The sequence below is a fragment of the Schistosoma haematobium genome, chromosome 2 (assembly GCF_000699445.3).
Source record: "Schistosoma haematobium chromosome 2, whole genome shotgun sequence".
In the NCBI taxonomy this organism is placed as follows: domain Eukaryota; kingdom Metazoa; phylum Platyhelminthes; class Trematoda; order Strigeidida; family Schistosomatidae; genus Schistosoma; species Schistosoma haematobium.
The window spans coordinates 27,335,939-27,362,538 of record NC_067197.1 but is presented as its reverse complement, the minus strand read 5'-3'; the positions used below and the strand labels follow the sequence as shown (position 1 = coordinate 27,362,538).

Sequence of the window (26,600 nt, the reverse complement as noted above, 5' to 3'; positions counted from 1 at the left end):
TAGAGATTAATCTTCGTGCCCCTTTTCAGCAGATGATCTCAATGGAGTTCACTAATTTTTTCAAACGGTAGTGTTCATTGGATTTCAAGCACCATTTCCTAACATTTTAACACGAAATGTCACGTTCCTCTCGTTTTTTACGTAAGCAGTGATGAACATTTCATCTTTTTCGTCAGCTTGAGTTAATATTCGACACTCGAACCTGATGTAAAAAAATAGCTATCTCTAAACTTTATAAACCCATGCGCAAATTTCAATTTTTAGCTAATATTTAAACCCACAAAGCGACTATCATCTAGAAATAAATTTATTCAATCTACAGATAGCTTTCTGTGTGAGCTGATTTTGTTAAGAAACCGATAAAAACGAATAGGCACTGAGCTATTGTTTAAAAATTTACAGCAATAAGCAACCAAAAACCAAACCAGGAATAATAACTCTGAACCGATAGTTAGCATAGTATGCACCATACAATTGTATATTGATTCATATTTGGTTCGTTAAGTTGTCAATAACAATAAAGCTTCCAGTTATTTTACATACTGAAGGTATATTAAACATTAGCGAATTTCATATTGTTGTCAAGATTATTAGTTGTGCAACAGTTTTGCTCATTATATTATTGCAATTTGAAGTAGTTTGGATTTTCCCGTTGTTGATATTTTTGACTGTAATATAATTAGTCCTGGCTGGTATATGATCGTCCAATGTGGATTGCCTCAATTTAACCACTGGATACACATATGCTAACCAAGATTAATCACATTTCAGTCAAAAATATCAACAACGGAGTAATCTAAACCATTTCAAGTAGAATTTTAATATCATACCAGTCACAAAAATGAGTGGCTATCTGGACTTAGTAGTTAAGTGGATAATACGGTGGCATTTGAAACAAATAGTATTTGTTTTCTGTCCCAGAGTAGACATCAATTCTGAGATGCAGGTCCATCCAGCTAAAGAGTCCTAAATAAGGGGAAACGCGCAAGCTATATTACACTAATAGCTATATTTCATCTAATCTACGCTATAGTTATGGTTATATTTAACTTTCTTATTTAGTATCTACTATTCTCCTCTAGTTTGCTACCTTTTATTTCTTCAAGGCAATTAAATTCTTACAATCAAATACTTAAAAAACAAAAGCCTTTTTAATAAATCTAAAATTAGATTCTTATTTCATAGTCTTTTTTGTCTGTATCAAAAACACCGCTACTTTTAATTTCTTACTGAACAATTAAACAAACTTAACAAAACATAGATCTGATTACAAAACATATTCCGGATGTAATTAAAAAATTTACATATAAGGTAAAAATTTAATTAAACCTTGAAAATGGTTAAATATATATCTATATATATACACTTAAACAAGCAGCTTGAAATAGATTCTATGCTGTACATTTTCTATTGTTTTTCTATCCTTTGAAGGAGAGTAGAATAGTTTTTCTTTTTCAAGAATTGTTATCTATGAAAATGACAGATTTTTTGGATGTGCGAAGCTCATTTCTAATATCGATTTTCATTATGATTTATTGTTGCTTTTCTTTAAACGTATTATTAAGGAGACACTCCTCCCTAATTTATGCTTAACTGGTCACCTTCTAAATGGAAACACTGAATAAATGATTTGGTAATTTATTTTCAGCTTCTGCTCTATTGATGCTTTTTCTTAACATTCAGTTTAGTTTTTTAAGTACTCACTTTTTATCCATACATTCCCGAGAATATATATATTTATGCATCCTTTTTCACCCATTTATTATATTAATTTACTCGATAGTTTAACAGAACATAATGCAAATAGCAAATAACGGTAGATTCTTATCATGACAAACCCTGTGTTACTGATCTTCATTGAATGATACATTCCATTAGTTCTATAAAGTTTATAATTATTTATCATGTTTTTATGGATGATACTTTTGACAATTCATGTAATAACGCTGTATAGTATATTTTAACATTTAGATGTTGTTTGCAAGGAATCAATAGTTAAAAATTATGAATGGACTTTTTTTTAAAACGAAGTTTTCGACATGAATATCAATAGAAGTTTATTAAATAGAAGGTTATTTCGCCAAATGAACAGTTTAATATTTATGAACATTCTTTCATACTCTTACTATGCACTTTCGTTAGTCTAAGTGTAAGGTGGTCATTGAGAGTAGTCAACGGGAATCCTTGGACCTAGGTTTGAACGATTGAACTCAATCTACACTGAGAAGGACGTGACATACATGATATTGTCATTGTTCGAGCATCAATCAATTGTAAATATATCTCAGTTATATAGGAGGTCAGTCGAGAGTAAGTAGCTCATTGATAACGTTTCTGACTGTAACTGAGTAGCATGGCGTCGAATAAACTATAGATGGTCAGTTCCCTCAAGATTACAGGTTTACGTTGATGATGAATGCCAAACAGCATCCAACTTTAGTCCAGGTTTTCCCGTCTATTACTTCTAGCCACCTAGCCTCTCAACATGGTGAACACAATGTCAAGTTGTTTAGACTACCGACCAGGCTACAACCTGAATGACAGAATTCAATGAGCATTAAGAGGGAGTCGATATATGCATGACAATTATCATCGCTAAGTGATCAACTAGTTGTAAACTATAACTAGTTAGCTCTTTGTTACTTGAAAGCATATGTTAATAAGGTGTTTTCAAATAAAAGATCTTAGGCTAAAGTCTCCCCTCCCAACGATTAATTTTGCAAACAAACTTTGATTTCTACTGCTGAAAAACATTGATTTCTATCATCTTTTAGAGATATCATTGTAGAGATGGAATATAAGATAACATTTAAGAAGTGGCATACTATATCTCTTATGTTTTCGCATATCTATGACATCTATGATAAGTTTTATAACATATTCAACAATAATTTACACTACAAGTTAAAACAATTAAACAGGTGTCCTAATGTATTCATTAGTACTAAAATTTGACCAACTAAGTTCATGAAATTGTCAACTTCAGTATGACTAAATAGGTTTAACGGAAATTGTTGTATTTCGTAATATATCTCATAAATAACTATATGAACAACCATTAGTAACCAGGGATCACTTTAGTATTAGTTGAGTTAAGTTGAGAAATAATGCAGTATGTTTGTAGAAGGGAATTTACAAGTTTTTACATTACAATTGATTGATCACTGGGTGGTGATCAATGTCATGCTTGTCTAGTCCTTATTAGTGCAGATCGAATGCTATCGATCATGTTGCAATGCGGCCACCAGTCTAGGTGACTTGACACTGCGGGCACTATGTATTGAGATTTAGATGGTGGTTGGAGGTAGTCAACAGGAAACCCTGGGCCCAAGTAGCACGAAACCCGGGTCCAGGGTTTCTTGTTGACTACCTACTACCACCATCTAAGTGTTTACATTGTCATACTACGCATAAAAATTCATTTCTGTCAATAAAATATTTCATTTCAATTAGTCTAAAAATTATTCCATATAAACAATTTTCTAATGAGTAGTATATTTATTGTAAATATTCAAAATCAGATTATTTTGACAGTAATTCGTTAATAAAATATTTGAAATTTACTTTCAGAATAATAGGAAACTTCGAATAAATTGGAATGATGTAAAAATACCTTGGGAATCTTATCCATTTATGGAACTTATCTGATTGTAAATTGTTATATACGTTCTGTTTTAAAATACTCATATTGATACCACAATCATAACAACAATATAACTTACCTAACATAAATTCATTTAATTTATATTGAATTACATTGTCTGTATATAAGCTTGTAATATCAGACCACTTTCACAAGCTAATCTCAGTAGACCGGGATTCAAACTGCAACCTAATATTTGACTCTCATGGGCCAGTAGTAGGGATACTACAAATGACAATGAGCATATTGTTGTATGAAAATGTAATAGATACTAATTTTATATCATATCATACCTACACTTTTGACATTATACTTTTTAGGTGTTATACGTGTACGTGAAGCACTTTTATCTCTTGCACAAAGACCTTATTCACTACAAGTTATTGCCGAGGATTGTAGTCGTCCAGTACCACATAGAGCATCAGTCAGTGTAACAATTGAACAAATTCTTCTTGATTGCAAACCAGGCTGGAAAAGTAAGTTATTTTGTTCTTATGTTATACATTTGTTGGTATTCGTTATGGTCATTATCATGTTTTCAGTTGACTTTAAGTTAAATAATGCCTTCATATCATTAAATTTTGTATTATAGACTGTTGTGTTTCTCTGTATATTTTTATCTTCTTATAGAAATTCGTTATAAAAATGGCTTTAGTTATCTAATTGTAACGTTAAGAAGTTATCTAAAACTAGTTTTTCTCTACTGATCTCTATGTCGTGTTTTTTTTTAAAGCTTTTATTAAATAAACTGGCTACATTGAAAATGTCAATCCTGATTAATTCAGACATTACGCATCCTTTAGTTATTGAATTATACAACCATTAGAGTTACAACTGAAATGTTATCATCGAATATATATTCAATATTTCTATTATGTCAACAGATTATACTTCAGAAGTGATTAGTAAACTTAGCAAGATATGAATAATCTATACTAACTACCTACCTTTATCGTCATCTTAAATTTGACAACAAAATACTTTTACATTATTACAAATAAACTTTTGACAAACGATAGTAACATGTAGTTGCAAATCAATCCTTTTTAAAATTGTAGAAATTCAAACTGAATCTAAACTTTATAGCCATTTACAATTTATACTGTACGCAAAACAAAATAAGAACTCTACTAAAAATAATACCTAAAGTATATACTACTTGGATTAAAGACAACTATGATATAACACTCCTAAAAAAATAAAACATTAAATAATAGATTTGCTTATGTTATATACTCTACTAATATCTACTTAAAGCTTCAATTCTTTCTCTCCGCTAAGAACTTTTTTTATAACTGAAATAAAGGTCATTCACTATTCCATTGGCAAGCTTACTTTAGGCTGATTAAATATTGGTCTGATATTTCATAATTTAAATTTAAGATAATTATTTTATGTTCACAGTAGAATGTGTTCATTATATTTGTAGATAAATAATAAAAAGAACAGTGGGTGAAAATATAATTTATGGATGACCTTTGAGAGATGCTAAAGTGACCTTGAGAGTGTTCACCTAATAACCAGGACCAAATGAGGGTTATAAACCAGCTTGAAGAATTAGTTATGATTTACAGTTGATAGTTAGGGTTAGGAATTAGATTTAGGGTTTTATATCTAGAGCTTATATTCTTGATATACCGCGTATAACTTGAGCACTAGAACACTAAAACCTTTCCAAGTCTCAATGAGAAGATCGAAGACTACTGAAGGGAATTTTATTCCAGACAGTGCCAAATTACACTACAAAACTGTCAGGTATTTATAGATTTTAGTAAGAAACGAAATCATCATTATAGCTATTCGATTCGCACACAGGGGGTTATTAGCATTGTGCAATCGGGAAGCTACACGTAGAGAGTCTATAATATTCTTTCAAAAGATGATTGAATAGAATATCTTCGGCTCTTTCTGAGCTTTTTACAGCTTCCTCGGGTTCACCCATGGACCGTCCTCACACATTACGAACTGAGATCAGCTATAACACGAAAACTCCATTTATTCAAATGGATGAGCGAATTTCGCGCCAAAATCCGAGACCTGTTATCTTAAATCTGATTGGTTCGTCCATAAATTATAGTCTCGCCGAACAGTGAATTCTTAATAAAGTTTTGTAGTTTCCTGTTGTTGTTATTCAAGACTACAATTCATAAGTCTATGTTTTTATATTTTCATCTATATTGGGTTATCCCTATGCAGCCTTTAATCACAATTCTCAGTTTATTTGGTATTTGGTTATCAATGTTAATATGGCTGACCGGTTTCATCCTTGAATGTTAGTAACAGGAAATTACAAACTCTTACCAACACCTTCATTCCCATTAAATAAGTTATTGTCTACCGAAACTCTTGAGTTGAAAACTAATAGGTTTGAGTCCTATTGTGAATATCAACAGTAAAGTGCAATCATAATCCATTGATAAATCTTGAATAGGATGGAACACACATCTTAAATTTAATTGATAGCCACATCGTAAATACATTGAAAATAGTACTGAGTAGTTTTTTTGTTACGAAACCTGATATTTATGAATATGTGCACGCACAACTACCTTTTTTTATAGAACGTACTGTTAATGAGTAATTTTTGTTGGGATAATAAATTCTGAGTAATAAACATTGAACTTTCAACATTTGAAAGGAATATTACGTAATGAAATGGATAATTTAGAGTATGGGAAGACAACATAGAACAGATAAATAAATGACATTTATTAAATGTAAAAAAAATTTCTAGGGCACTAAAACTGATAGATGTGGTATTAACTTCTGTCAGACTGATAAGATTGTCATCTATTAGGTAATAGAAAGACACAATCATTACTAATTCTAGTAAGGTCATTAATCTACATACGTTCTTTTCTAGATATTAAAGTAATCTTATAGGTTATACAAAGCATATTTGATCACATTTATCAACTAAGGTACCAACATTTGTTAAACAAACTGAAATTTTAGTAGAATTTGTTTGACTAAATCAGTTTGTATCAGGAATATTAGTTGTACACATAATACGACAGAATAATACAGTAATTTATCTAAACAAATGCGAAGTTACCCATAATGATATCTGAGATAGAACAACTAAGTTTGTCCAATATTTTCAGATTAAGCCACAATTCATCAGTTAGATTCGTTTGAAATTCATTTAACTATAGACTTGGAATTCACTTTAGTTATATTGCATTCAAAATTGCATATTTATCAGGAAGATCTGACGGTCATTAGTTTAATCCTATATGTTATTATTTCTGCTTATAACAAAGGAATTCTATACTAATATGAAACAACTGTCGAACTGCGCTTGTTTCTCATTTGTTCTCCAAATGACGTCATACATTGAAATCCACTTTTGTATTGTAGAATATCACAACAACATTACTTCATTAAATGATATTTCATTTGTAAATATTCTATTGACAACATCTTATGATATAAAAATTAATTTATGTTATCTAAATTACAATGTAATTAAAAATCATAACATTCGTTATTATGGAAACATTGTTTTGTCTCTATGCATGATGTGATAAAATGCACATTGATTTTCTATAGGTGATTAATCATGTGTTCGAAATAATTTTACACTAAACTATTAAATTTTCAGCATTTTTCTTACAGTAGGATAAAAATGAAAAGAAAACATTTTTGTATTTATTAACGAAGTGTATATGTATAAAACTTCTATTCTCTATCCCATTGATGTTTGCGGATAAATTAAACTTTAGTCATGCAATAATTTTACGTTTCACTAACTTAATTGTGTAAGTTTTTTAGTGTCATAAAATTATTTTTACTACAATGTAGAAAAATTCTTATCTTTTGATCATGAATGTCTACTTATAATTGTTTGTTTAAAACACAGTAACCAGTTTACATGGATTATGTGTATAGAACACGCTATTGACTACTGTAGTGTCGGTTATTATGTTAAGCTCATATACCTTATTCTGGCTTTCGAACAGCCCATTCTATTCATTCCACTTGAGTCACATTCTGACCTTGTTATTTATTCGCTTATCAATCTTGACTGTTTTTATATGAGAGCGTAGGTGTGTGCACATTTCTTATTCTATTATTCATCACATGTCTGTAACTTACTTTTGTGTAACTATAAATATTGATTAACGCTTGGTTGAATGGGAGTTGGCTTACCAGCCATCGGCACTCTGCGTTGTTCCTCTTCTCTCTATTCCATTCGCTTTATATAAGAAATACATGTGTTCACAAATCCATTCTCGTTATTCGACTTATTCAATTCCGTTATTGACTAACGTAGTTTAAGTCGATGATTATATGCGAGAACAGGCGACATATATATTTCAATAACAAACATTCATTACGATCTTCTTGAAGTCAGATCCACGAGCCACGAAACTACTCATATACTTTTAGTATTATATATCGTTATCATATCTTTGTGTTTCTATCCCAAATTCTTTCAGAGAAAAAGTTTTTTTAATTTTTAACGATGAGTTTTATAAAAAAGGATTAATTAGATGGTTCAAACCATAAACTGAAGTTTATTAAGTCATATGAAAACCCATGTGATGAACTGAACATTTTTTTTCTCTTATTCTTAGTTCAGGATTGGTTGACAAAACTCACTCACAACAAAATATGTTTAAATTCTTTTGTCACGGTAACATTTGTAATAACTCATCAGATTAAATTTAAGATAATAATTAATACAGACATTCGCACACTTTTATTTACAATGTTCAAATAAGATTATGTACAACAATTTGATTCAGAGTATATTAGCCGTACATATTATAAATAAATGTATTACTTCTTAAAAGAATCTCAGAAAAATAGGGTGCAGTAAAAGACTCACTTTACTAAAAGCAAATATTGAGGAGTGACAAGCAAACGTCTTATTTAATGAATCCGCTTCTTTATAAAGAAGTAGTTAAATTATCTCCGATACTATAATCTTGTGTTAAGCAGTAACTTACTGCAAGTTCAACTCTTGAAGTTCTAGTGAGTCACTCTGATTTCCCTCATTCCGGGAGTGAAACAGTCATTTTGAATGGCATCAGATCGTCAAGTGTTTCACGTCGAATTATGAATCTTCGTATGTTGATCAAGTGTTTTAGTGAGTGATAACTTATTGAGAAACTTGGAGGTCCTGAAATGTCATATAAGGACAATGCTAGAGAATTTCATACTGGAGAAAAGCAGCTATACAGTGTCTCTTGGACTTCGGTGGTATCCCAGCTGTGGTCAATCTATGATGAATATCATCCGCAACCTAAATGAATCTCCGGAAATTCTCTTCATAAGTGACTTGAAGCCATACTTCGATAAATTCACTTCTGTCTAGCTTGATTAGATCAATACTTAATCGGTAATTTACATTATTTTTACCTCCACTTTGATTATACTTGGTTTTACTACTCATATCGTTATTTCATGACCCCACCTGAAAGATTATCTTCATTTTCTGTTAGAGAATGATCACTAACGCTATATATATATATATATATATATATATATATATATATACTGGTTGCATTTTATTATTCATGAACCTATGTATATGCATATGCTTAAGGTATATGTATGATAGAAATAGTTTACGAGACATGAAAAGAATAGTTGTACACAAATAATAGCTCCATTGATCTATTTTGTAAGCCTTCTGGTTATTCTCATCATAACTTACAAGGTTATACCAATGTGGTTTTTTAAACTGTGAGCCATCCATTTGTTTTGTTATACTTATCAGTTTTAATTTCTGACACTTTATACAGGTCAACTTTATCGGTTGATGAAGTCTGAAGTTTTGAAACACCAATAACGTCTTTTTATATTCACGTTTACACTAACCATTTTCAATAAGTTATTATTAGAATAAATTAAAATATCTTATCATAGAATGACCTTGGTCAAGCGACCAATGAGAACTAAGAATTACTAAACAAATATTTTATCCTATTATGAGATGCTTACTTCTAAGGAGCTTAATATTAGGATGAAACAACTGTTCTGTGCCTCCTCGTTTTTTAGTAATTGTTTAACTGAAGTTAATCAGTAATGTAAACTATGAAACTCAATAATCTATACAAGCCTCTTTTGGTAATAAATATGAATGATTAATCTGATTCAACTTTTAAATGTGCTTGATTTATCCTTCTACTGTTGTAAAAATTAACTGTAACGCTCGACTTTTTGCACTAATCTTTCTGTGTAGTAAGTGAGCTTAAATAAATTCAAAATTCAAATACCACCGTATGTATGTATCATTATCCTTTGAATATTCGTTCGATAATCAATAAATACTTATTCTGATATTTCAATGAAACAGCACCTTACGTACTCATATTGTAAAACTAAATGCACAAATTTTTCATACAATAACAACATTATTCAGTAGGAATACTGGTGCGGCAATGTGTTACCACGAGATTCTGATGCACTCAACTTGGTGTGAATTGATATTTTTCTAAAACTGAATCATTTCAACTATATATTATGAATGGGTCAGTAATGTAAAATTTCCCCTATTTGGTGTAGGCATTGATTTACATTGAGTGCAAACTATACAATCCAATTCCAGGGTTTTCCGATTGATTGTGCCATAATGGAAAAAAATTAATTGATTCTTAAAGTACAAAATTCATTTTATGTTCAGTGGTACCTAGGCGAGATTGCATATCAGTAGGTCATATAACCAGTAAGTTATAATAGCGTTTCTCTTTATTTATGCTTCTAATCAGCATCCAGTGAAAAGTTTACAGAAATTCTTATCAAATGATCAGTTTATTCGCTACTGGAATCCTCTAGAATGTCATGGCCACCCATAAACCCGTAAGATACCTTGATGTCTCTATATAAACTAACCCTGGAACCAGAGTTTCTGTTCATACATCCTTATATATTTTGAGTGACTCAAGTCTGGAGAATTCTGAGTGAATAAAAAGCTCTCAAGAAGTCATTATCACGCGTTCTAGTGGTGGACATGTGATTATCGAGAGAACATTCGATTCAGTAATCAATCAGTAACATAGAAGATAAATAGCTGTTACATATTTCACTAAAATAAATCTTTTTTTGAATTAAACTAATGGGTACCTTAACTAGTCAAGAGAATAATTTTGAATATTAAATACAGTATAGAGCTAGTCTTTGTTCCAAAAATTATTACTCATAGTCAAGGTAAACCAGGTTATGGCATATTATTTTGATTATAGAGATCAAAACTATTATGGGTGTGCAATCTATATCTGTCATTTGAACTTTATTGGTCTCAGATGGGTTTATAAAATGTTATATAGTTTGTGAAATACATCATATTATTACAAATTAATTGGTATCTGCATAAGTAATTAATAAGAAGTTCCTATTAATTTCATTGTATATACTGAATCCTAATTAGAACTTTAAAGACGTAATGTGTTCAGTAAAATCTATTCTGTGAACTACATTTTCCATTGTTTTTGATGAATAGATTTACCAAGTGATATTGAATTTCTTGGATCTGAAGAAAAACCTGAACGTTTATTTATGCATTCGAGTTTACACCTGGAGACATGTACTGGTCCATGTGCTAATCCATTTATAGAAGCTCGGTTGGAACTTAGATCGCCTGTAATCGGTCAGAATCTCGTTACAGCTAATCCACAATCCTGTCGACATGAACCAACAAGTATAAAAAGACAGCAGAAATTTTGCGGTAAATTCCTTTATAACACTATACGGAGTTTAAATATATTGTTTAAATGATACAAATGACTTTAATCAGATATTCTGTAATAAAATATTGATCTACTTCTTCATCCTCGTTGAATAATTTGTTTATGTACCTATGATGATCATTTAATTTTATATTTATAAAAATTTTATATCCTATCTTACCAGTTCGCATTTATTCCTAAGGCAACAATTGAATAATGTGACCATGGATCATAATTAATTGAACATCGTTTGGTAACAGAAACATTACAACATAAATAATTCAAACTACTTTGCAATTTGGATCAAAATAGTTCATAAAACTGACAATTATACTTTTAATTTTTTTTAGATTACAAGATATATTTTTCTCTAGATTTTATTTATTGTTGATTGAGTAAAAGATATTTGGTAAATGAGTCATGTACTATCATATTATCAAGTCATATGGCGTCGTTGACAGGATAATTTGTAAAAATTTCTTTCTAATAATACCAATAGAAGCTGGATATATAAAACGTTAGTTTATTGATTTAGATTTTATTTTCAAACCATTAGTTCATAGGTTGAAATCTGGCTCCGCCTACTTCAAATTGATAAGTCAAGTAGGATCGTTAATCTTATCACAAACAGTGTTTCTGGAAATCAAATAGTTAACCCCTCATTTGATAAGATGATTTACATAATATCATTATATATTCACTATTCTATCGTTTGAAAGCTAGCTTTATATTCGCGTCTACATTAGATCGACTTGGAGAGACTGATTTTTTTTTATAGTAGATTAGTTTTGACCAGCTAATCACGATTTGCAGTAGACTGAAATGTATATAATTATACAACTTTATAAAACTTACAAAATTCGACTAATTCGTCTGGAAATAAAAAGTATCCATACTGAAGTTTGTGCTTTGCGTGAAATAGTTGAGGGTGTTTAGTTCCTTAGAACAAAAGCCTGGAAGTTACACTTATGGTTTATAGTTCTGTATCATATTATCGAATTTTCAGTTTTGCAGACTTTTGCTCAATTCTCTCCGTTTTTTTTAAATCTTTTGTTAAATTCCAAGTCTTTAACTCGGTTTCAACTCATGGAACGTGTTTAATAACGGGAATAATGTTTATCATTTTAAAATGTTGCATCCATTTCTGTGTTTACGACCGACGATTATAAATATAAATCTTTATAAAAAAAACACTTCATGACATTTAAATAAATGTGTAAATAATGATTACCTACAGTGAAATTCAGTAAGTATAATTTTACAGTTAAAATGTTCGCTTTGGACCGAACTCGTCTACAAAAATGTATAAATATATTACATTTAGGTCTCGATCCAACAACCATTACAAATCTCCTTCCTGATCCTGAGTATGATTTAGTGAACCAGTTGATTGGACCAGTGCTGAATAGTCCACCACGTTTAATTCCATCAGTGCTTGCTTGGCGATTTGATCCAACCTTATCGACTGTATGGGAGATTGATGCAGATCGATTGTTCAATAATACAAGATTACCAATTAAGTGGGATTCAGATTTTACCATATCATTTTGGCTTAGACGACATCATTCTCAAAACAATTTGAGAGCATCAAATAATGACGAGAATGAAGAATCAATACTTTGTAGCCATGATAACATTGGTTAGTGAATATAAAATAATCACTTTGTATGGTTGTCTAATCTTTAGATGTGATTCCAAATGTAATTTTATAACTTACCAAATTTTATGTCTAGCAAAAGTTGAGTTAAAATAGAAACTGTGATCATTTTATTTGCAAATGATTATTAATTAATACACAAATGGGATAGAAAAGAGAAGACATAACTATCAGGTGTGAATTGATTCGTTTACTGGAATTTGTTGTAAAGATATTTATTTAGCTTGGAAATTTTTCCAATCATAAACTAAAACTGGCAGTAGAACCATATCTAACCAGTTAATTAATCTATACTAGTTTGAGATTCGTTGGTGGTGTGCACTAATGATTTGATTTAGAATCGATCATAGGATCTTTAAATCTATTAAGGATAATGATACTAATGAAATAATCAGTCATGACAAGCGAATGCAATCATGTTGAAAGCTACACAGATATTAACGATGACATTGAACAGTGGTTGTGTTGTATCGCTAATAGTCCGAAGTTCGAAGTATGGACTACCAAATTCTGGCTCAGTGATGTAATGATCTGTGTGTAGCTTAAAATTTGAAAGTCATGAGATAGATCTCAATCAAGATCCTGAGTCCTAACCGCTGGAATGCCCGAAATTACGACAAATCCTTTACTCATTTTTACCTAGTTAACACAAATTCTCTTGCTGATACTAGTTTGCCAAGAAAATCACATTCAAAATACATGTTGCTTCGGTCAATTTTACTTACCTATTCTTTGTCTCATAATTCATTGATAGGGAATAGTTCTCTTGAAAATGTGCTTGTTGTGTTCAGACGAAAGTGCCATTAGAAGTAGGAGGCACTTTTTGTTGATCAACTTATCAGTAACACCTTAAACATACTAAATAAAAGATTACTTGTGTGTTGGCATTTTTCTTTTATGACATCGTAAGATAAGTAACACTGTTCTTAAGATTCAAATTTAGTTTCATAAAGGCATTATCACTATGCTTTTTGGTCTGCAATCTGCATTCTCTGAGACCTAAATATTCACACTAATCGATCCCTTAACGGTAGCCAGCGTCGAACTTGCTGGACTTAACTGAATTTATATTAGTCAAATTTGAAGCAGCTACCAAGCTGTATGGTTGTACCACTAAGTGTCACATGATTGAACCCTGAAAGGAATACCAGTTCTGTTAAAACTATAGATACTTTTCACTTATTAGCGCTAACTGGTCATAAATTCGTATTCATGAGTTTCTATCAACTGCTTCCAAGTACATAATATTTAAGAAAGAGAATCTTGATTTCAAGTTACTTCATAGAATGGACAAGTTGAAAGCAGATCACTAGCTTTCTATCAACACAGAATATTGACTGGTATTAAATAACTAATTTATATACATTTATATGCGAAATTATCTTGTGTTCAATGATATGTTCATATATATTCTCCTGAAAAGAGCGTGTCAAATTACCACTGGACACTCAAATAAGCATTACTTTTCAAATCTATTTCAAATAATAAAGCCAATTTATACACATATCTGACAAAAAAAAATAGGAATCATTTATTCTGACTGATATGCAACAGATGAACTTTCAAACCGTTCAATACTAAACCAGTCTCATACATATCATGAACACAGACATTATTTTGTTAACTGTTCAACTGAACATACTTTTTACAGTATTTTATATTTATCATTGTCTTAAGCAATCTCAATCAGATATGAAACTGTGATTTTTAAGCTAGGAAGTTCTAAGATATCTTTTTTATACATCAGCTTTAATTTTCGAAATATAATTCAATTTATTAAAAAAGACTTGGAATTAATAACACGATTCACTTATTACTGTGTGGTCTTTAGTTTTATTCTCAAATGTATAAAGGTATATTATATTGATTAGTAATGAAAAAGATTGAATTAATTTTATTCATTAACAATTGTTTCTCACTTAACAGTTCTATAGTTGTTACTGTCAAAAGTAAAAATGATTAAAATGTGTTATTCTATCTGTATCACTTTAAATGATAAATGTATCTAGTGGATTAGTTTACTTTTTCACTTGATGTTAAGTTGAGTTGATAGAATAATTTACGGATAAAGCATAAACTGAGTTAATATAGACTACGTTTTTTTTTGTGTTAAAGAATCCGAATGGAGGTATTTGTCGATCAATTTACATGGATGTCGATTTATAGTAAGGATTATGTCGTCCACAAGTAGTGAACTGAAAAAATCTACACTTTTTATATTCGATCCGTTACCAGAAGAGATTTGTTCTCATACTACCGGTCATGATGATGGAATATGGCATCATTATGCAATCACATTCAGTTCATCGTCATCATCTGCAATAAACAACGATCCGATTACCATTTTAATAGATGGACAAGATTTGGATATTAAGGCCATGCCTACTGTTTATGAATCCTTACAAACCGCTTCAAATCCTTTCGGCTATAAAGGAAAACCGAGGTATGTTTTAAATGAAATCTAAGTCTCATAACTTAAAATTTATTTCAACCGTTAAACATGTTAAATTCGCTTGGTATTGTTTAATTGAATTTTCCTAATGATATTTGGGACTACAATTGATCAGTCTCTTATTGGCACATGTGCATACTGTGTGTATTGCCTTGATATTGCCTTAATTCACAAGTAATATAAGCAAAGATGGAAAGTGGCTAGCAGTGGAATCCAGGACGCGCGTTTCGTCCAATTTGGGACTCATCGGCTGGATGTACCTGCATCTCGGAGTTGATGTTCACTCTGTGACTCGCACAAGTAAGTGGTTATCAGGACTTAGTAGCCAAGTATGTGACGCAATGGCGTTTGAAGTGAACACTTTTTGCTCGAGTCATGGAGTGAACATCAACTCCGAGATTCAGGTACATCCAACGGACGAGTCCTAAATAGGAAGAAACGCGCACCCTAGATCCCACTGCTAGGCACTATCCATCTTCGTTCGTCATGTTAATTTATAAGAAGTATTAAAAGCATAGAAAAGAATGAAACTAAAGTTGTATGTAATAAATAAACGGGAATAACTTCAGTCTTCAGAAGCTAAAGCATTATGAACAGATCTGGATGGTGGCTAGCAGTGGAATTCAATACATTTTGGACCTATAGGCTGGGTGTAGCTACATTCCAAAGTTGATATCCACTCCGGAACTCAAATCCCTTTAAACCCCATCACATTATCCACTTAGCCACTGAATCCGGATAAACAGCGGCTTGTACTATCAGTATGTATGAATTAACAGGATAGTGGTTTCAGTAACTCAAAACTGATCACTTTTCTACTGTACATTCAAAGATCAACTATTAGCCATTTCAGTTATTTCTTCAATAATATTTTGTTATCATACGTTGAAGCATGGTTTTAAAATAAATAATCAAGTAACGTGATATTTTGAAGAGCTACCAATAAATAATAATATCAATAAATTCACTTGCTAAATCCACTAAAATGAACGAAATCACCGTAGATATAACAAAGCTATCACCTTTTATCTCTGAAACCTCATTTAGCTTTTCCAAATAACTGATTTTCGTTTTTTATATTTATACGAGACTACTCAGTTTTTCTCAGTTAAAGAAAACATAATTTATGTGCAGCAGTAGTCCTGGTAACATATAACCTATTAGTATATGACTCCATTTTTTCACATTAAAATAGGTTGAAGTCGGCATTTGTAACCTTCTTTATATGTATAAAGATTCCTTATTAACAGATGAGAATATGATAGAGATAAATGGGAGTGAAAATTGCAAATTAAGAAGTGGTCTTTTTGCAGATTTGAAATATACGCTAAAAGTATTACTTTCTATGAATTTTCGACAACTTACTAAACACTTTTTTGCATCCTTTTTGTATATCTCAGTACATTTCACAGATAATCGGGTTACTGAGAGTCTGTTCTTACTTATTTTACTATCTCTTAAGTCTTGTTACATTACTTACTAGCTTTGAGAAAAATAATCAAAAACTACATCGTACTGTAAGAGTTACTGAGATGTCGATGGTAAACCTAATTAAGGAAACAAACTAAAATAATTATCGTTACGAGATGAATTATTTTACCAGATCGCTCATTTTATTTCATACTGTCTTGGAAATATTTCCTTCATGAACTAATCCATTCGAAGTGATAAATAAATAAATAAAAATCAAGAATAGTATACAAGTAACCGACAAATCCTCATTAATTTGTAGTCTTTTTCCAAGTGATATTGTATAGAATAATAACTACTACAACTGTAGTGAACAAGAACACGGGTGCGGACAAACGAATGTATTTAGCACAAAATTACAGACTATCTCAATAAAATGTGAATACCATAAAGTCAATCGTTAATTTGCAAAATATCATTCCATCATATCAAACTGTACTGTTCCCGTTGCAAACACTAATCCATTGTCTCCCATTCCATTGTACATGCGTTTTCTTACAAATTCCATTGTGCTCTCGCTCTTCCTTTCTTGATCTTCGCCATCTTCTGCTGCCGGACATTACGTTTTTAACTCGCGTCATATACTACAAACATCAATATAAGTAGCACGCACCACACTATCACAATTATTATTTCACTTTACTAAATATTATTTATTTGCCTTAAATTTTTACAGACTTACAATTGGTGCATGTTATGATCCTCAAACACATTTAACAAGACAACATTTACATGGTGATTTAACAGGTTTCACATTATTACGTGGAAAAATTGAATCCCCGAATACGTTAAGATGTATTAGTCAATGCGGTGAAGCTTTATTCATTCCAAATGTTATGGAGGTAACTTTTAATTCAATCTTATTTAATTTTCAAATATTATACTTCATTTATTCTACAACCGATTAAATGATTGTAAATGTTGCAATATTTGTAGCATGATGAAAGCTTAAATTTATTCTAACAGTGTTTTTTCACTTTAGAAAAGAGGAAATTTATTAGATAATTTTCTTACAGAACACAATATAGATTGACCTTAGTTAGACAACCACTGGAAATCAGGAAATCATGAACAGATGTTTCAATATTGTATGGAGCTCCTTACCAATAAGTATGAACGAAATCATCATCGGTGATCGAACCTAGGATATTTAGGTTTCGTTCCGAAACCTTAACCTTAATTCCATTTACTGGACATCCGATAATGCAATACTACAACGCAACGAACCTCTACACTGATAATTTCTTATTCTGATTTTTTAATGGTTATATTTATGAACTATATTATGTGACATAACCAAGTTCGATAATTTGGACTTTGTAATTTAATCTTGTGAAGTTGGAAAAAGTTAACCCTTAACATATCAGTCTTAAATTACTTGAAAAAATCATATGACACTAGTACAATACAAAAACCGATAAAATCCATTAAAACTATTAAAATTAACTGGTGAACTTATTGTAAGGAGTTCAAATAGAATTAGCGACTTGCTATTGGGTGGTTCGAACAGAAAAATTACATTTATTTAATGTTGTGACTCTATCAATAAACATTGGTGAATACTAATGACACTTACTACTATGTCGAATAGATCAATACCGAAAAAGGATCACCGGACGGAGTAAGAATTTACCGTAGTGTACAACTGCAACTTTTCACTGAAGAGTATCTCCCTAGTGTTCATCGTTTCATCACCTGAATTTAATTTACTACTTAAATCAATGTATATCGATTTGGCTAAGAAGAAACAAACCTTAATAAATGTGCTTTTTACACTACACAACTTAATATCATGAATCAAATCTAAATGAAGTAAAAGCAATCGATTAATGTTAACTTCAATTTATGTAAAATTATCAGTCACTTATTCAGTCAGACATGTACATCAATATGAATATCATACGACGTCGAAGCGTTAATAAGAGAAAACTAATAAAATTAAGCAAAAACACTTGATTAAACACTACTTTTGAGAAAATACAAACATTTACCTGTCATTTATTCACCTAGCTAGATGAGAGCAATATTCGAACATTTATATAAGATCAAGAGTTGTTTTATTATATAATGTGTTGTGAGTCAGTAGAGTTAATTAATGCAAGGGTTTGTTTTCCAGTTCAAATGATACAATATTAATTTACTGATAGACAACCAAGTTTGTATGATTTAACAACAAATCTTTAAAACCACCAATTGTTTTAATCCCTTTCTGTATTGGTTGTTTGAATCTTCCCATTGATTTTTAGGACTTCAGTTTGTCAGTCTCTTATTAGCATATGTACATCCTATGTAGATTACCTCGATTTTGCCTTAAGTCACATACAGGTACATCCAGATGATGAGTCCCAAAATAGGACAAGACACACGTCCTGGATTCCACTGCTTACCACCATCCATCTCTGCTTATTAATTATTTTACTACTTTTGTTACATTGTTATAAATTTGTATATTTCTACAAATCACCTTTTCATAGGTATTATGTCCAGATATTGACATACATTTAGAGAATGATGTAATTACCGTGAGCGGACAAAACACAATCCATTTGACTGATGTACTGACTTCAATTTCCTATGCTAGACCACAACCAGGAGTTAGTGTGAATTATGTACCTAATGTGGCACAATCTCGTCTATTGAGATTGTTAACATCATATAGGTAATTGAACTTTATTTATTTTGTTTAAAGTTGTTAACTGAATAAGTTTTGGATGAATAAATTTCTTCTCAACTTCTATGTAGTTGTCTAAAGTAACTTATGACAAGTCCCTTAGTCCTGGAAATGATCTCTTTCAGAAAGCTTAACTCAGTGGATTGCATTCTTAAAATATTCTAAATTCTTTATGCTTATGTTGTGGTGTGGGCTACTTATATCCACATAAGTAATATATAACGGTAGTCAGGCATAGAATATGTTTCAGCAGAAGATCGATAAGGAAAGAACGGAAACGGAAGGCAATTAGTATGAAAAGGCATGAACAATGAAATCTGAGACAATGGACTGATATTTGCAAAAGGAACAGTCAAGTTTGAGACGATGGGTTGACATTTTGCAAATTAACTATTTACTATATGGTTCTCAGATTTTAGTGAGATGATCTGTAATTTTGTACTCAAATACATTTGATCGTTCCCATTGGTGTTCTTGTACACTACAATGTAGAATAAATTAATCAAAAGTGTGAAAAACTGCATAAAATTGTCCTGTTAGCTTGAGAATATTAACAGCTTGTTCTACTCAAATCAAATGTCGCTTAAACGTGGAAGTATGCGATTTCTCATTAACATGTTGATGTTTATTTACGAGGAGCACGTTTCAATAGGAAAGTACAAATAAATATAGGATTTCTTTAATTTGAAAAGTCAATAATCCGTCATAAGACACTCAGCAGTCATATTTAAACAAGGTTTTAATTTGATTTACTTTATTAATTGTTAGTTAACTCAAACATATACCCCACTTCACTGACGTAGTTTATACGACTTTTTTAACCTTCCAACCTTCTGTGAATTATTTTTTCCTTTCAATGATCTATTCATGATTTCTTTCAGTCATGAGATTAGACATAGATCATGTATTGTTATAAGTTAGGCAGAAATTTGCCATCCTGATTCTATATTGTTTACAAGTAAACTTAATTACTAATGATAATTAGTATTATATTCGACCTAATGAGTGAATCAATGTGATGTTAAATGTTATTATGATATCTATTCAAATATTGTTTAAAATGTTGCTGTAACCAATGAGTGACTAATTTACATCTTAATTATTACATCATGATTTTTTAATTAGTGAGTTTTGACTTTATTCAGTCATGTAGTATTGTAGTGAAGGCGAACAAAAGTGGGGACAATCGAAAGTATGTGAACACAAAATTATAGAATATCTTAATAAAATCTGAGAACCATTCAGAAAATACTTCATTTGCAAAGTATCAGTCAATTGTCTCAACTTGACTGTTTCTTATTTTCCATACCAATCACTTTCTGTTCTTGTTCTCTTCTCTTCAAATTTTCTTAACCTTCTGCCACTGGGTATTTCATTTTCGATTGATCATTTATACTACTTATATCTGGTGACATCAGTAGCACACACAACAGTATAACAAATCTATCATTGAAAGTGTTCCATAGGAATAATACGTTTTGTGTATATTTATTCAGAAATCTATTAGTAGTCATAAACTGCATTTACAGTAAATCAAAATTGGATATAACACTTGTTAAATTATAGAGATATTTATTTTTAAACCGTTCGACGTGTTCAATAATGTGACTAGATGTGTATTAATTATAGGAGTTTTTGTCAAGATTATTTACATTAAAATTGTACCCAGTCTAAATGTACGTATGTAGTGTAATTAGATCTGATATAAATTGAGTAATGCATGTTTTTATTTGAACTTGTCATTTTTAGTTAAACATATGTGAAGATGGATTTAACACTAGAAACCTTGTAATTAAACAGTATCATGCTTATTGTCAATATGGGACATTCTGAACATTCTATGACAATACAAGTCAACTATGATAAACAGTACTCAAATACTCCATACCAGGATGTAATATGACCAATTGGTTTTCTAACCATTGTTAAACAAATGCAACTTAATTTGTTTAAAGATTTGTTTTGTCATATTGAAAGATACCTAGAAAATAAGTATGATAATCCATTAGTCTTTCGTATGGTATGCTTCTAGATTTTCAGTGGTGCTCTAACATTGATCAGTTGATGATTTCAAGGAAATTCAACAATTTCTACAACCCCGTACTTAAAATTACTACAGTTGAATAATTTTTCTTCAATATTATCAAAATTATTTGATAAAAATCTATTTAGAATGTAATTCGGCTTCTAAAATTATACTGTATATTTTCTCATCACTTAAAAATCAGTTTTGCGATAAAATTGATAGGAAATTACAACTGATAAATATTCTCATGTATTATCTTAGACATTTACAGTAGATTTTTAATTGTTGCTTTGAGTTTATATTCTTTTCGGATAACTTCAAGTAACTTTCCACATGTGCATAATATATGATTTACAGTAGCATGATGAAACTATTCCATGTTGACGACGCCAACTACCAGTTTTTTCCTGCACAACCCAAAAACTAATACTAACTGGCCTTGACCTTATAAAGATCTATATAAAATGTAACTTGTTTAATGGTTACATTGCTTAAGACTGATAAGAAAATGTTTAATGGGTCATTTCTCAGTTTGAAATTACATAGTCTGATAAAAAACTACTTTATCTGATTTAAATCCTAGACGAGACAGTTTTAATTAATATATATTCTCAAAAGGGCTTTGTGGAGATTTTAGAAATTTCACAGATTGAAATCATGAGTCAGTTGAAGTTAGACCACCATGGAAAATCTGGAAGCACTTGATGGCCGTGGAGTTCAACCAGGTCTGTTGTGAGATATCAGCTCACTGAAGACAATGGTATACGGTGGCGTAACTTCGTGGATTGGTTGAAGTTAGACATTAACACCGTTGGATGCCAACCGGCCCAGTGGTCTAATGGCTGAGTGCTCGCGCGCGAAACCAGCAGGTCCTGGGTTCGAATCCCGCGGGGTGCGGGGTGCGCACTGCCGAGGAGTCCCACAATAGGACGGGAAGGCCGTCCAGTGCCTCCAGGTTTTCCATGGTGGTCTAGCTTCAACTGACTAATGATTTCAATCAGTAATATATATTCCTTTTCCCCACTGTTCAAGATAAACAATCAAATAAATTATTTCATAATTAATGTACAAAATACCAACTAAGATTGTTGTGTACATACGTTTTAAAATATAAAGAACCTTCGCCTACGTGGTTCTTATATTATGGTCACATTACTTCATTAGTTGATCTTCCTGTCAGTCTGCACACAAATATTATCGAAACAGTACAAATACTTAATGAGGAACACAAATATATCTTTTTTGACGTAACTATTTGAGATTTTTCATTTGTTTTTTATTCCACTGTTAACTAAATCAGATGCTCAGGAGACCAGTCATTTGTCATACCAACTGCGGAGATCAGGTTAAATGTTCTACCTATGACGGTTACGGACATCTTAAGAACATCTCATCATGACTTATCCGACCAGATCTCTCAATCAACTAAGGATACTTCTTTATGGGTTCCTGCTAATATGCATGTTCTTGATCGCCCAGGTCTATCTCAGGCTATAGTGGGAACAAAAGCCAATTATGATAAAAATTCAAGACCACTTCAACCTCCATCGTTAATAATTCTTGGGTCAGACATTGTAACCACTGAGCCACCTATTAATCCACCTGGAATCCCTTTATTTTCAGACCTTCGTTTTGGGCTTCCAACAGAACAAGGTAATTTAATAACATACTGTTTTTCTTCGCACTAGTATAAAATGCCATTAATTTAGCAGAATGACAGTGTACTATAATTTATGTGGTCGTACTAAACAACTTGACGGAACAGAGTTTACCACTTCTCTCATTTTTTTTATTTGTTTATCATTTCTTCTATATCTTTGTAGGAGTTTTTTGGTGAGTGTTTTACATTCTCACGATGTACATATTCGCCACATATTACAATGCAACTAAGATAATGATAAGCTCATTTAGTCCAATTGTTAATCTCTTCTTTAAAAGGAACATTTCGTATTTTGTAATTCCATTTGACTAATTTCTATGTTTGGTTTAATTTTTACTTAAGTGATATAAAATCTTATAGAGACGTCAATCTACCGTAATCAGATAGTTCCGTTGTTATTTATTAGAAAATATAAAGTAAATTTATGGTTGACTATTGATGTGGTATATGCTACTTATTCTGACAGATATAATTGGTATATAGCAGTAATCAGAAGTGGAATGCCTGCCATCAGAAGACTGAATTAAAAAGAAACAGAAAGGGAAGGATAGAGTAATTGGAATAATAACAGAATTGAAAGAATCAAGAAGTAGGTAAAGGACAACTGAATGAAGATGTGCAAATAATGTATTTAATGTATAATTTTCATATTTTACATAGCTATGGTTTCATTTTGCCCTAAACAATAGATTGGCTTTCCCTACCAGATCACCGTTCATTAAATTAGGATGTTTTCATTAAATCGGAGTGAACATTGACAAAGATGTTAAACGATATAGCACTTAACAATTAAAAGAAAATGGAGTAAATGAGCATCTGATTTGATGATTTTTTTCATTTCTATTGTATTACACTGATATGTTAAGAGCATATCCAAACATTTCGGAAAAGTGATTCACAGCTTCATTTGATTACTGTAAACTAACTTTTTTTAAATCACCTCTTAAAGTTGAAAAATGTATGCCAAAAAGTATACATTGAATGAACAGCTCTTTTGCATATAGATGTTGGCAAATCATTCCATATTTGACCTTATTTATTTCCCACACAATCTACACACACACACAATTTCGACCTCACTGCTTCACACTACAAATGCATACATTTTCATACCCACGTTCTGACGCAAAAATTAATACTGTGACAGGTCATACAAATCCACCTTGACCAACAATCACTTGACGTTGACACATTCAGACCCCTTATGATTTTGATTGTACTAAAATATTCTGCACTATTTCCTTTGTACTATTTAAGTTCGTGTTAATTTCATTAGGCTATTTACTTACTCTGAAGAAGTGGCTTACATTAAGTCACGAAACGTCGGAAATAAAATTTTCTACTCGTTAGGATATAACAAAAAATATTTTTTGTAACTAGAACTATTCATTTAATCGTGCAGACACATGTATTAAAAAATCAAAGTTTAGTTTACTATCAGATTGACGGTCACCGCATTAAATATGACTTATGAACAGTCCTAGAAACAGTTGTGTACACATCGGCTGTCTTTAGTAGGATGTTGAGGCTATCAGATTCAACTAAGCTTGGTCTTAAGCAGTAACTCACCGACAAATCGGGGGTAGGAGATCATAGATTGATCGAATTTAAAAATGTAGATCACTGAACCTCAACTCATTGAATTATTTTTCGAGTGTTGGCCTCGAGACCTTCAGGTCTTGAGTTGCTAAAGTCCACTGTCGAAGGGTTGCAAATCATAAAGAATTAATTTTCTAGAGCTCTCTGCATTTTAACGTTTCAGCGCATGAAATCATTCCATGAGTAGGAATATCTTTGAATTAAACCGTACTTTGCGAATCAGTAAAACTAAACAATTCATTTAAATCTCTGACTGCTATCAAAATGCCTAAAGTCTGAATTTATATTTACCCTTTTCTTCGATGTTTATATTTATTTTTCAGTTTCTGATTCATCGAGTTCTTCCCAGGTTGCTGCAGGTGTACCACTGGATGACTGTTTTGTATGGCTTATCTCAACTGGTAATCCAATCAGTTTAAATATAAGACCAAAATTATATGAAGAATATGGTGCACGTATTGACTGGCCTGTAGATGAAACTCAATCAAGTCAATTAATTGGTCTAGCAGATCGTACTGGGATACAATTGAGAGGGCGTAAACCTGCTTTAATCTATGCTAATCTATTACAGAAATTTCGATTTTGGCCACCAAAAAATATTCGTTCAGTGCAACTAATGGATACAAATAAAGAAATAATTTATATGGCCAATATTGGCCTAATGTGTAGTTTAGACAGTGGGAAGCAAACAACACCTGAATTTGTTGTCAAAGTATGTTGAGAATTAATATTAGTCATTCGATATAATTACTATGTTTACACCGATCAGTCAATTGATAGTAATCAGTGTTATATATTTTTGCCTTTAATACTAATTAATTCCATTAATAAACTGTAATCTCAGGTTTACAGGGCGGAGAAAGTACTATAAAATAGACAATCAAATCATTCTAAGCACAATTACGATACTAAAATTCATTTTTTTCCAAAATATTTTTAATAACATTATTTACTATTGTTTAATCAGTTATCTTATATGAATTAGATGAGATGAAAAGGAACTTTAGTTAACTGTGCCAATTTTTTTTCTAAAATTACTTCGTTTCTACTTAGATTATTATTCAAGGCAAAGGGTCAGAAACAGCATCGCTTATCAATGAAGTAGGTGCATTTATTTCAAATCAATCTTTGTCATCTCGTCCAAATCCTGATGCAGTACATTATGTACTATCCGATCAAGAACGTATTGAATCTGGTGACAAATCGTTAAATCGTCTACGCCTTATTAATCCAATTGATTATGAATATGGAACTATAGATAGAAAGGTAAGATTATTTACAATCTTATATATTTGTTTGTTGGAGTTGTAATCTCAGACCAATAGTTTATTTCAGCTACCATAATACTTTCAATATTCTAATCCTGAGCTACAAATATTCTTGATAATCTAATACACCAATTTGTTCGCCTTATTTTACACATCTCACATTTTGATCATTTCAATAAATTCCATGCTTTCGATCAACAGAATATTCAATAAATGTAAACCTATCAAACTACATTAACTGGATGTTTTATCTTTTTCATTAGGAGAGATTTTACAATGAATTTTGTACTCATAAAGTTATTGTTTGACTTATTTTTATTCTCATCAGCCAGTCGGCAAGCAGCCAGACGAATGTCACAATTTCTTGATGATTACTGACTGTCACCAGTCGGTTCTTTTAAAGTGAATGATGATGCTTTTAGTTTCAAAGTAATCGGGTTTTAAACTGAAAAAACTTCTTGGATCGCCAATTGTAGTC

At 31.2% G+C, this 26,600-nt stretch overlaps 1 protein-coding gene across 2 annotated transcripts in view; it reads left to right on the top strand.

Annotated features, from left to right (window-relative positions):
• The window catches only part of CLSTN1_1 (Calsyntenin-1), a 68,658-nt gene that overhangs the window by 36,952 nt on the left and 5,106 nt on the right, over positions 1-26,600 (top strand). For both annotated transcript variants that reach the window (XM_051214776.1, XM_051214777.1), the window contains 9 exons: positions 3,964-4,119; positions 11,094-11,318; positions 12,644-12,958; positions 15,092-15,419; positions 17,575-17,740; positions 19,373-19,557; positions 22,896-23,248; positions 25,178-25,566; positions 25,908-26,120. In XM_051214776.1, the coding sequence (XP_051067961.1) occupies positions 3,964-4,119; positions 11,094-11,318; positions 12,644-12,958; positions 15,092-15,419; positions 17,575-17,740; positions 19,373-19,557; positions 22,896-23,248; positions 25,178-25,566; positions 25,908-26,120 (2,330 nt within the window). The remainder of the gene's footprint in view (positions 1-3,963; positions 4,120-11,093; positions 11,319-12,643; positions 12,959-15,091; positions 15,420-17,574; positions 17,741-19,372; positions 19,558-22,895; positions 23,249-25,177; positions 25,567-25,907; positions 26,121-26,600) is intronic.